General features: G+C 49.7%; 1 protein-coding gene across 1 annotated transcript; it reads left to right on the forward strand.

The window, feature by feature from the left end:
* Positions 1-409: 409 nt before the first annotated feature.
* Positions 410-12,123, forward strand: ptpn23a (protein tyrosine phosphatase, non-receptor type 23, a). Its single transcript, XM_019863742.1, has 24 exons — positions 410-769; positions 2,143-2,217; positions 2,300-2,427; positions 2,706-2,782; positions 3,080-3,129; positions 3,197-3,328; positions 3,398-3,478; positions 3,572-3,703; positions 3,788-3,835; positions 3,924-3,980; positions 4,053-4,111; positions 4,196-4,275; positions 4,444-4,558; positions 4,629-4,694; positions 4,768-4,913; positions 5,454-5,765; positions 5,836-5,990; positions 6,145-6,476; positions 6,550-9,076; positions 9,386-9,570; positions 9,645-9,749; positions 10,330-10,468; positions 10,540-10,653; positions 10,965-12,123. Exons 1-24 carry the CDS (start codon positions 686-688, stop codon positions 11,499-11,501), a joined length of 5,736 nt encoding a protein of 1,911 aa, XP_019719301.1. The 5' UTR covers positions 410-685; the 3' UTR covers positions 11,502-12,123.
* The last annotated feature ends 810 nt before the right edge of the window (positions 12,124-12,933 follow it).

Below are 12,933 nucleotides of genomic sequence, written 5' to 3' on the forward strand. Positions count from 1 at the left end.
ATGACTTATTTTTTCTTGTAAAAATGCAGAATTTTAAAAATAACTTTCGAAAAATTTAGCCGCCCTCCGCCTCAATTTATTTCTCTTTTTTTAAGGCAAGAAGATTATGACTTTTTCATTTTGGCCAAAAATAGGCAAACTTTTAATTCCCGTGACTTTTAAGAGTACAATTTGTAGTTGACGTAATTTGCGTTAGTTCGTCATGAGGGGGCCCATGGAAAAATGTCGATTTGCTAATGATGACAAAACATCACGACACACGTCACAATTATTTCAGAACGAGACAATATGCTTTTTCTCAAATAATAAAAATAATATAGACTAAGTTGAGGGTTTCATGTTGACTTGGCACTCGCCAAGCGTTCCAATTTTTCACGTGACCCCTTTGCAAATGAATTTTCCACCCCTCATATCACCAGCTGTGGGCCCAAGGTCCAGAACACGAGAAAAGCGCCAGTTGACATATAGAATACATTTCCCACAATCCCAAGGGGGCGACGCTCTCTGGCTTTCTACGTGACGCGTCGTCGACGCATATCCGGTTCAAGCGGGGACGGCTCCATGACACAGTTGTTGGGGAAAAGAACAGAGTGCGTCTTCGCGAGCCGCCTGCCTCCGCCACCTCAAGCCGACCCCAAGTGACATCCTCGCGGGCTTGAGGGCACCGCCAGCAGCCGCCGCCGCGATGGAGGCGGTCCCCCGCATGCCGATGATATGGCTCGACCTGAAGGAAGCGGGAGACTTCCAGTTTAACTCGGCCGTCAGGCAGGTGAGCTGGGCGGGGACGCGGACCGAGCAAGGGAGGGAGGACAGCAACTGGCCCCCAAAGTGGCCGTAAACAAGACACCTTTGACCGGAACCGAGCCAAGCGCCGGAGCACGTCAGGCTAAACATCAACATAAGTTACAAGAAGGCCGAACTGATCGGCTAGCATCAGTCTGTCTTTTCTTTGCTATGGTTAGCGTCGTCTTAGCTCAGCGATCGACGGAGCCTTTGGTGGAGTTAGCTGGCAGCAAACGAAAAAGCTAACACGGCTAATAAGCTGACAGAAGTGGACCGGGACTAATCAGGCCTAGATAACGTCACATGACTCAAAGCCGCGACGCCATGACAACAGCTAACAAGTGGGCATGAAAATACAAGTTCGATATGAATTTTGGTTATTAGACCATGTCAAAAAGTCACTCACGTCAAAAACAAAAACAGTCTTGAATATTCATTTAGCATTTATCTGTTTTGTTCTTCCTATTCTAGATAAAGCCCTTTACCTTTTGAGCGCGTCCTCGTTTTCGTGATACGCATCAACACGTCATCATAACTAATTGAAAATTGACCAAAGTCAATGATGTACAACCATTGTGCCGTCAGAGCTCATCAGTGCGCAGCAAGAAATGGTTCAAATTGATTTAATTGGCCCCCAAAGTTATTCGTCTGTCATCAATCAATCCCAACGACATTTAGTGAGAGGCAGAGCAATGAAATGCCCTCCCGCTCGATGTCCCTTCATTTCTATGTCTACTTTTAGCTGACATCTGTTTGTTTGGTGATGTGACTTTGCGCAATAGAGGTTGTGAAACACTGTTACATCAAATGTTGGCTGTCGGGGTGTGCACTTCATTCATGAAAGCCCATCATTATCATATCATCTGAAGGATGGTTTGATTTTGATATTAGAGTGCAAGGGAAAAGACCGTGAAAGAGAGAACGTGTCCAAAGAAGATAATAAAGTGCACCGTGTCTACTTCTAAGCAGCACTTGTGTACTCTGAAAACTGCAGACGGGCTAAACTGAGCTCACAACAGCGAAACTACACTCTAGGTCACTGATGCACGCGTCCCTCACCAGGCTGGGCATTGCTTTTTAAAGCCATACACATTCAAAGTCACAGTACAATATAGAACTGAAGGATGGCGACCCTAAGAGGACAAAATACCTGCACCATTTATCTTAGTGTGGTTGTTTAATAATGCAAGCTGTATTTTCAGCTGATTAATCAAACGTTCTGTGACATCGTCGACAATCCTTTTGCGATGTGTGTGCAGGTTTGAGTCCTCCGTCAGATGGATATTATGAGAATGTCCTGTGAAGTGTTAGTGTGGTGAACTGTATTGCCTCTGATATTATTTGTTATGTGTCTTCTAGTACATCCTGAAGAACTACAATGAGAATCCTGACAACTACAACGAGCAGCTGAAGAAACTGGAAACGCTCCGGCAGGTCGGTCCAAGTCGCCACGTGACGTGGTCACGTGACCACGGTTGGAAGGACCTGTCGAAACGTGTTTGTGTGTGTTCGTCAGAGTGCCGTGAACGTGACCAGAGACTTTGAGGGCTGCAGCACGTTGAGGAAGTACTTCGGTCAGCTTCATTACCTCCAGAGTCGCATTCCCATGACAACAGGGCAGGAGGCAGCGGTGTCCATCTCATGGTACACACACACACACACACACACACACACACACACACACACACACAAACACACACACACACACGAAGTTGTCACATGATTGTTGTTTTTTTTTTTCTATTTTCCTTTCCGCCCGAGACAACAACAGACTGCTTCAGTAAACCAGCGCAACAACAGCTGAGTCATTCATTGTTAAAGCAACGTGAAATGTGTGTGTGTGTGTGTGTGTGTGTGTGTGTGTGTGTGTGTGTGTGTGTGTGTGTGTGTGTGTGTGTGTGTGTGTGTGTGTGTGTGTGTAGGACTGAGATCTTCTCCGGTAAAACAGTGACCCATGATGACATCTGCTATGAGCAGGCGTGTATTCTCTACAATCTTGGTGAGTTAAATAAGCTTGATTGTTTGCTTGAAAAAAAAAAAAAAAGAAAACGTCACCCAAGTGTTTAATTACCAGGGTTTGAATATTAGGCAAGTGCAAAGTTTCTTGTGGAATGTCCACTCTAGTATAAAGAGCGAACACGCCACTGTTAACAAAAATATACCTTTAGGACATAGACACCAAAGTACAGAGAGCCATGAAGCAATATAAAGTGTCCAGTAGCGAGGACTGGCAGTTAGTTGTATTTCATTTAAGAAAAAAGAGGGGGGAAAAAATCTCACTCGTGTTCACTTGTAGGCGCTCTGCATTCCATGTTGGGAGCCATGGACAACCGCGTGTCGGAGGAGGTATGATGCATCGAAGCACATGAACCAACACACATGCGCACACTCACGCGCTTTGTTATGATTCCAGGGCATGAAGGTGTCATGCACGCATTTCCAGTGCTCAGCGGGCGCGTTCTCCTACCTGAGTGACCATTTCAGTCACAACTTCAGCGTCGACATGAGTCACCAGATTCTCAACCTCAACATCAACCTCATGCTGGTAGTACACACGTGCACGTGCACATGCACACGCACACAGTGCCATTCAATCTTTGTGTGTGTATGTCAGGGTCAGGCTCAGGAGTGTCTTCTGGAAAAATCCATGCTGGACAACAGGAAGAGTTTCCTGGTGGCCCGCATCAGCGCTCAGGTGGGTGCATCCCTCGGTCAATGATTCCGATATTATGATATCGTGGCACACGTTCAAGCTTGCTAAGCGCGTACACTGCGACGCCCCATCCAGGTGGTGGATTACTACAAGGAGGCCTGCAGGGCTCTGGAGAACTCCGAGACGGCCTCCATGCTGGGAAAGATCCAGAAAGACTGGAAAAAGCTGGTGCAGATGAAGATCTACTACTTTGCCTCAATCGCGCATGTGAGTGTGAATTGCACAGAGTGCATTTGTGTGTGCGTGAGACACCCCGACCTACACGCCACCTCACTGTTACTCCTCACACAGTTCCACATGGGCAAACAAGCCGAGGAGCAGCAAAAGTACGGCGAGCAGGTACGCACAACTACGCCATAAACAGTCGCAAGCCAAACCTACATATGATTGTGTTTGTGTTTAAGTGCGCCCGCTTGTTTGTGTGCAGCTGGCATACCTTCAGAGCGCCTTGGACAAGCTGGCCGAGGCTATCAAGCTGGCCAAGGTACAGAATTTCTCAGACCAGAATCACACCGGTTATCACGGTGGTCTTACAAAACAACGTCTGTGTACCCAGGGTCAGCCTGACACCGTGCAGGAGGCTCTGCATTTCACCATGGATGTCATTGGTGGCAAGTAAGAAAGACACTTTCCCAAAACTTGTTGAGTCTTTTTTTTTTTTTTTTCGTCACAGTTTGCTTTGACTACCCTATTTGTTAGATACAACTCTGCCAAAAAGGACAATGACTTCATCTATCACGAGACCATTCCATCTTTGGAAACGTTGACATCCGTCAAAGGTAAGAGTTGTCAGTTAGCATAGCGCACTAATAGGGCTGGGCGATAAATTGATTTTATTTGCTTTCTCTATAAGGGGCCAAAATGATGAAGATCAAAAATCTGATCGGAAAAAAAAAAGATTTTAGTTTGATATTGTCAAATATGGTAAAGTCCTTTGACGTGTGCAGGTGCCCCCCTGGTCAAAGCCCTTCCCGTCAATCCCACGGACCCCAGTGTCACCGGACCGGACCTCTTTGCCAAACTGGTCCCCATGGCGGCCCATGAGTCCGCCTCCCTCTACAGGTACACACCAATACTGTTAGCATAGCAGCACGTTAGCACTCGAGCTGCCACACAATCTTTGTGTTTACAGCGAGGAGAAAGCGAAGCTGCTGAGAGACGTCATGGCCAAGATCGAAAGCAAGAACGACGTCCTGGAGTGAGCAGCATGCACGTGTAAAAATGGAGTGTTGCTAATTGCTAAGCTAACACCTTCCGTCCCTTCCCCGCAGGCAGTTCATGGACTCTCTGGACGTGGAGGCGGAGTCCGTCGACAATCTCGACATGTACAACCACATTCCGCAGGTCCTGATGGCAAAGTGCGCTGCTCTTAGCGTGCGTCCTGACACCGTCAAGAGTCTTATCCAGTCCATGCAAGGTGCGTTTTGCGTCAGTAAACCAGAGGAATAGTGTTTCACAGTGGTTCTCAGAATGGGTCCAGGGGTTCATCAAGTAATTTGCAATAAATTGTTGCACCATTTAAAAAAAGGGCAGACCTACAAATAGGGACAGGCATTCCAATAAAACATCGTAAATCAATTATTCCTTTGGCTTTGGGCCAATAAAAACCTCAGATATAATTGTGTGTATCGTCACATAACTTTGACCCTGCATGATTAATATTCAGCATTTTATTCTCGGAATAAAGTCCAAACTTATTCGCAAAGAGAGAAAGTACAGTATGTCTTCTTGTAAAGATCATAACTTCCTGAAAAACTCTTTATCAACTTTTTTTTCCTTCAAAAAATATCAGTATGTCATCATAACATGAACAAAATATGCAGATTTTGAATTCTTATTGAGTTTAAGGTCACACAGGATCGTTATATTTAAATGACGTTAGGATTATGATGGGTTCCTATGGGAAAAACTCTTGGTGTAAAAGACTAACTTCCATCTTCTGTGTTCTGTGCCTCAGTCCTCTCGGGCATCTTCACCGAAGTGGAGTCGTCCCTCCGAGAGATCAGAGACATTCTGGAATCCGACGAGGCGGCCGAACGGACCCTTTCGGAATCCGGCGCCCCGGTTGAGGCCCACCCGGCAGCGCATGCTCAGCTTCTTGCAGAGTTCCGCAGGGATCTGGAGAAATACATGGAGGCCCACGAGAAGGCCAGCTTCACCAACACGGAACTCCACCGGGCCATGAACTTGCACATCAGCAACCTCCGTCTGCTGGGCGGACCACTAGAGAGCCTGAGAGACACCCTGCCTCGCCCGCAACTTAGCGAAGGTAAAAATGATTTATGGTTTGCGCTTGTGTCTCAGCAAAATAAGGGAGTCTGTTGTGCTGTGTTGAGCAGAGGACATGGCCGGGTTGCAGTGCATGAAGCGCATCCTGGGGAAGGTTCAAGAAATGAGGGACCAGAGAGCCACTTTGGAGAAACAATTACGGGACCTCATAGAACAGGACGACATCACTTGCACCCTGGTCACCACCGAGAAAGCCGACATAAGGGTATGTCTTTTTAGGGAGAATATTCTGGACCCTACTCTGAGCTACTGAACCAGGAAGGAGGTTTCGGACATCACAATGAGGCACCGGAACCCAGTAATGAAGTTCCAGACCTCACCGCAACTCCTTACTACAACTTTGCACTTTGTACTTGCAGGGCTTGTTTGAGGAGCAGCTGAAGAAGTACGAGCCGTTGAAGGTCTACATTGACCAGAACCTGTCAGCCCAAGAAAACATCCTGAAGGCTCTGACCGAGACCTACGTTCAGTACGCCACGGTGCGTAAAAGCCTGAGCGAGACGGAGCAGCAGTGGACCAGCATGGTTGAGGGCCTTGTGGGCTCGTACGAGGCTTACGAGGACCTGATGAAGAAGTCGCAGGAGGGCAAGGAGTTCTACGATGACTTGGAGGCCAAAGCGTCACGTCTGCTGGAGAGAGTAAAGACTTTGTGTCAGAGCAGGATGGAGGCGAGGAAGCACTTCCTTGAAAGGTAGGTTTTCTACTTTTCTGTTTAGTTCGCAACGACTCAAACGAACCGATTCTTACCTCTGTTCTCCTTGTAGAGAGATCCAAAAGAAGCCTCCAGCGAGACCCACAGCAGCAAAGCCTTCTTTGAAGCCAAAATCTCAGGATGAAGACTCCAGTTTGGAGGATCCGGAGTTAGCCCAAATTAATGCCGCCATCTTGGCCTTATCAGAGGACAAGCCAGAGGAGCTTCGCAGCCTCCCACCAGACATTCCTTCTCGCCGCAGCTCTGCGGCTCATCAGCTGGGTCCAGAAGCATTCCTCCCCCCGGGTGCCAACATTGGCGGCAGCAGCTCATTGCCTTGGTCTGGTCACTCAGCTGTCGGTCTTCCTCGCTTCCCAGCCAATCTCCCGCCACCGGAGCTTCTGGCGCGGATTGCCAATTTTCCAACATCTGGCACACTGCCCATACCAGGACCTTTGGCATGTAGACCTATTCCTCACATAGCCCGCCAATTGCCCCCACAACAGGCGGCTTACAGGCCTCAAGTCCCCCAAGTGGGCCCTGTTTGTCCTGCCCCAGTCCGGCCTTCAACCACCACTGTGGACACCATTCAAGCACCTATACCCAGCTACACTCCGACACCTCACTACCCCGTCCCACCCTCGGTTTCTGCTGCCTACACAGGAGCCCCCGTCCCACCCTCAGTTTCTCCGGCCTACACCGGACCTCCACAGATGGGTGCCACTAATTACCCCCAGTTTGTGCCTCAAATGACACAACAGAAGCAGTTGCAGCATCAGTACCCACCCCCCTTGGGGCAACCCCAGTCCTCAGGCTTTCAAGCCGGACCGAGAACCCTTCCGACCCCTCAACTTCCAATGCACAACTACCCACATGGCTACATGGCTCCGCAGCCCGGCGCCCCTCCGCAGCTTGGCCGCCCTCCGCAACTTGGCGGCCCGCCGCAGCTTGTCCCCCCTCCACACCCCGGCGCCCCTCCGCAGCATGGTGCTCCTCCCAGGCCTGTCACACCTCCACAGTACCCTCAAGTGTTCCCAGGTCATAGGCAACCACCACAAAATGGCTACACAGCTCCGCCACAGATACCCCAAGGTTACCAGGCCCAGAACTACGCCCCCCAGCAGCACCCTCCGGTGATGCCAGGCCCCATGCCGAGTCCACCTCGGGGCCTGATGCCACCACAAAATCCTCCTCTCCAGCTCCCACCTACATCTCAGACCGTACCACCTGTTTCTCAACCTTACCTCCCTCATCAGCACCTCCCAATGCCCCCCAGTGCTCAGCCACTGGGACCCCATCCACAAATACAAAGTGGCCCCCGGGGGCCGATGCCTTCTACCAGTCAGACAATCCACCCCGCACATCACCCACAGATGCCTCCTGCTTCACAACCTCATCTGCTTCCTGCTCCTCAGGGTCATCTTCCAATGGCTCCCATAGGCAACACCCCCCCTAACCCCCTTGCCCCGCAGCACCACCCCCACCCTGGACATCCTCCCATTCCAAACATGCCTCAACCGCCCATCTCCATGCCCAGTCACACCCATGTCCAAGCCCACCACACTGTGGGTGGTTGCTATCCTGGAGGACCACCCATGATGCCTCAGCAGCCCCTGGCACCGCAGTCCGTTGCACCCCAACAGCCTCAACCCTCTCATGGTGTTGCCCACTCGCAGCCTTCAATGTACCCATCAACTCCAGGGGTTAATGTGCCCACAAGTGCCCCACTACCAACACCTGCCCTTGGCCCACACAATTTACATCCTCTCATGCCTCCCCAGCACATGCTCCAACCCTGTCCTGGAGGTCCTCCAGTAGGACAACCAGGACAGCCAAACCATCCTCCATCCCCGTCGCCTGCACAGTCGACATCCCCCACACCTGGACCTTCTGCTCTGGCTCTGACACCCCAGCAGATACCCACTGTTTCCCCCAACATGGGTGCGACGCTTCCACCGACGCTTTCCTCTCTCGCTGCCATCTGTGCTCCCTCGACTTCTCTCTTCCAACGTCAGAGCTCCAGCAACCATGACCTTTTATCTTCCAGTCCCGAAAGCCAACCGGGCGGCACCAAGTCCCCCACCAATGTCCTCCAGCCTACGAAAGCAGACCCCCAGGAAGGGGAGCGTCGCAAGAAAGACTCCCAGGGCATTCTTCTGATCCAAGGCGATCCGTACGAAGCTCCGGAGGTCGTAGCCCGCCTTCACACCGAGTTGGAAGATTTCCGAGCGCAGGTAGAGTCCCTGGAGGAGCCTTCAGACGGCGAGAAGGGGATGTCGGTGCTGGACGCACACTGGAAAGAGCTCCAGGAGCAGCAGGAGAGGGATGCCCGGCAACTGTCAATCGCCATTGCCCGCTGCTACACCATGAAGAACCGGCACCAGGACGTCATGCCCTACGATCTCAACCGTGTGCTGCTGAAGTCGGGCAAAGACGACTACATCAACGCCAGCTACATCAAAGACTTGTCACCGTTTTGCCCGCAAATCATTGCCACACAGGCGCCACTCACTGGCACCGCCGCTGACTTCTGGTTAATGGTCTATGAGCAGAAGGTCTCCTTGGTGGTCATGCTGGTGTCTGAGCAAGAAGTGGAGAAGGTAACTGCCATGATTACTTCTTGGTTTAAGTCTGGTCGAGCATCTGGTAGCATCTTGGTGATAAGAATCTCTGTTGAAGTGAGTGGAGGAGCCAAGCACTGTCTCAATATAAAAGTATTACATCGGCACCATTTTGTGGATTCCTGATTCCAAGAAACTGATTGTGAGAGGGTGTTGAAAGGTATCAACTTGCCAATGGTGACTATGCTTTTGTAAATTAGCTCCTCTCTTGTTAATGTCAGCAGTGCAGATGAGCAGAGATGCTGGAAAAAACAAAATGGTTTGACAGCATTACTTGTGCTCTCGTAGGGAAAAGTGGCGCGCTACTTCCCAACAGAGCGCGGCCAACAGTTGTCTCAAGGTCCCATCAAGATCAGTCTGACCACACATAAGACCACGGCTACCCACGTAGAGCGGATGATCTGCCTGCAGTACCATGAGCAGAGCTTGAAGCGAACCGTGGTCCACCTGCAGTTTACCTCCTGGCCAGAACTGTACGAGCACTCACTTCAATTACTGTCTAATTTCAGATTGTTCTTTTGACGTATGTGTCTTTTGTGTCTACCAGAGGACTTCCTGATAGCAAGAGCAACCTCCTGCACTTCTTCCAGGAGGTCCATGGACACTACTTGCACCAGAGACCCATGCACATGCCTGTGGTGGTCCACTGCAGGTCAGACTGCAAATCTAGTACAGACGATACCTTATTTATAGACATAGACATATGCGATCTTCGAAAGTTAGACCCAAGAGTGAAAGGTTTTAGTTCCTAGATGGAAGGTACAAGTCCCGAGAGGGAAGGTAGCAATACAAAGAATGGTTTTGGTCCCAAGTGAATGTGCTCATCCTGAGTCCAGAGTAAAGTAACTCTTTTGAGCAAAAGATGTTTCTCCTCCCAAGAGAATAAGGTTCTATTCACAATAGTCCCAAATCCGAGTAGTAGTTACTCGTTCCACCAATGTTCCAGTCCAGTGAAGGTAAGTAGGGTTCCAGTCCTGAGCAAAACTGTGAAAATAACTGTTCACTGAACAATGACAACGCTGCTCCTGAGAGAAGGTACGAGTCCACCGATAATGTTCTAGTACCCAGGGAAGGTCCTAGTCCCGAGAGAAGTTCCAGCCCTGGGATAAGGACCCTGCGCGTGTTTGATGACATCACTGTTCATGAGCAGGGTACTGGTTGTACTCAAGCAGTCCTTGGCAGAAGTCTTAACCAGAACATTCTCTTTTTGTCTATCTCTCGTTGTGCTGTAGTTCTGGCGTGGGTCGCACTGGGGCCTTCTGTCTGCTGTATGCGGCGGTGCAGGAGCTGGAGGCCGGGCACGGCATTGCCGACCTACGAGCCCTGGTCAGGAAAATGCGACAGCAGAGAAAGAACATGCTGCAAGAGAAGGTATGATGCCGCCGCCGCCCGCTGCGGCTTCACTTAAGTTACCAAGCACCGCACTTTCTTGTCCCATGCAGCTGCACCTCAAGTTCTGCTATGAGGCTGTGGCGAAACACGCCGAGCAGATATTGCTCCAACACGGTGTCTCCGTGGCCACCGACAGCAGGAATGCCGCTTCGACTGTCTCCAAGGTGAGGAAAATTAAACATTGAAACAAGCAAATGCATGCAGTTGACACAGGGATGTTTGTCTCGTCCAAAAAGAAGGTTCTTGTCCGGAGTGAATGTTCTAGTCATAAGAGAATAGTGTTGTCCCAAATGAAGATTCCAATGCTGAGATAAGGTGCTTAACCCATGCGTAGGTGGTACTTCCTAAAGGATATAGTCAAGCAAGATTCTCATCCAGAGTGTATGGTCTCGTTGAAAGTGAAGATTCTTGTGCCTAGGGAATGGCGTGTTCACAACAATAGTTGCCACCGTGACTTCCTGGTCTTTGTTTGCAGTCGTACTCCCGCCAGGAGTCCCAGCAGGACCTGGTTCTCGGTGGTGACCTGCCCATCAGCTCCATCCAGGCCACCATCGCCAAACTCAGTGTACCGACCCCCGGTGACCTGGACATAGATGATGACAATGATCCATCCCTCTCCTTTTCGCCGTCCATCCACTCGCCAAGAGATCCCTGCCCCACAATGGAGCCAGGCGCTGTCACGGGCTCACCCGCGTCACCCCCGTCAGGCCCCGACTGCTCGAGTTCGCCCACTGCCGTTCCGTCCCCTCCGCCACCCAACGGCCTGGATGCGGCTTCACCACCACCGGAGACTACCACCCCGCCGCCAACCTCGTCTTTAGAGCTGCTTGCCTCGCTGGCCCCTGAGGCTTTCTCCATGGAGGGCGGTGGCAGCGGTGGGGCCAAACAACGGGTGACCAAGCAGAGCTTCCTGCAGCCAGTGGAGGGCCAGGGTCTCCATGGAACTTGGGGGGCTGAGAGTACGGACCCCCTCAGCGGTCTGGACCCCCTGTGGAGCCTCAACAAACCCTAAAACAAGTTTAAAAAAAAAACAATTCTCAGCATGCACCACCATCATTATCCACAAGGGGGCACTTTAAGGTGACCAATCAAGCAACTTTGTAAATATTTCAAGGTTTGACTAATAATTAAAAATAAATTGATTTAGACGTCATGTCTCATCAAAGCGACTTTATTTAAAAGTGAGACTCTTTTTTTATGAGTCATTAAGTTATGCCTCTTCTGCAGCCTGCACAGTCAAGCAAGTCAGGGATGAGGGGAGCGGAGTTTCCCGCCTCTATTCACTGAAGTAGTTTTTGACAGGTGGCAGATCTCTGGCACCCGCAACTCAGTAAGGCACAATTTAGGAAGTCGAACGTTTAGCTTTGTTTCACAAGCACAACACATTAAATGCCACTTGGTCACACTTGCGAGTCACCAAGTTGCACAATAAAGTGAAAAATCTAATTGTCATATCAAAGTGTCTTTATTGGAAAATTAGTACAAAGCTTTTGTTACAAAACAAGTCAATAAATTATGTCACTACTTAAGCCCGCATAGCCAGCCAATGGGGGAATAAGGGGGCGTGGGTTTCCTGCATCCAGGGGTGGACACCCCGGCCCCCTCGTCCCTTCACGTGGCTGACATTACATGGAGGGGAAAAAAAACCCAAAACATTGACAAAATGTGCTAACACAAAAGTGCCTAAAGAGCCTTAAGTTAGCGTGTGACACGCGACCAGAAAATACATTCTTATTCTACATTTGTTTTGTTTGGTCCAAACAAGTCACACGAGTTCAGCAGTGAAATGTTAACGCAGGAGTGGGCAAATCATTTTTGAAAAAGACATAAGGATGAGCTCATTTTAGTTAATTGCATTTAATAAATTATGTTTCATATTTTTTGTTTAAACAATACATAAATCACATCATGATTAAAAATACATTTTTAAATTATCGAAGTGAATGCAATAAATACCAATGGACTTTGCCCACACCTGCGCTAAAGGGATGAAGAAGCAGAGCGGCAGCGAGAGTCATGTGACCTCCAAGTTGCAACCGCATGTCATTGTCACGTAAACGCTATGTGTGCACTGCAGCTTCCAGTTCAGCAACATCCTGTCCCGCCACACTGTCCGCAACCCGGGAGACCACGTCACACCTGCACATTTTGTATCTTGTCTCCAATTAAGTCGCACGCGCACCTTTACAAATCTCGTGTGCGATTCCCTATAAGTTGCGTGTGCAAGATGCGACATAAGGGCGGTGCACTTTACCAAGTTTTATCAGCGAGCTCCCTAAGGCTCGTTTTAGGCGTGAGATACAAGCTATCCATGTCATCGCTATTTACGTTAACGGGGTGTCAAAACGCGGCCATCTCATTCATGTAGAAAATGAAAAATATGACAACACCTACACTTTTAGTATCTCGGGGTTGCACCTTACACAGTAAGTTACAGACCCAAA

Source organism: Hippocampus comes, unplaced genomic scaffold (genome assembly GCF_001891065.2).
Source record: "Hippocampus comes isolate QL1 unplaced genomic scaffold, H_comes_QL1_v1.1 scaffold249, whole genome shotgun sequence".
In the NCBI taxonomy this organism is placed as follows: Eukaryota; Metazoa; Chordata; class Actinopteri; order Syngnathiformes; family Syngnathidae; genus Hippocampus; species Hippocampus comes.

Bases quoted from the DNA above. Each gene is read 5' to 3' on its own strand.
- ptpn23a (XM_019863742.1), top strand. From the start codon at position 686: ATGGAGGCGGTCCCCCGCATGCCGATGATATGGCTCGACCTGAAGGAA. The intron at 2,428-2,705 runs GTACACACACAC...GTGTGTGTGTAG, and splicing joins GCAGCGGTGTCCATCTCATG to GACTGAGATCTTCTCCGGTA. The intron at 3,479-3,571 runs GTGGGTGCATCC...CGCCCCATCCAG, and splicing joins TGGCCCGCATCAGCGCTCAG to GTGGTGGATTACTACAAGGA.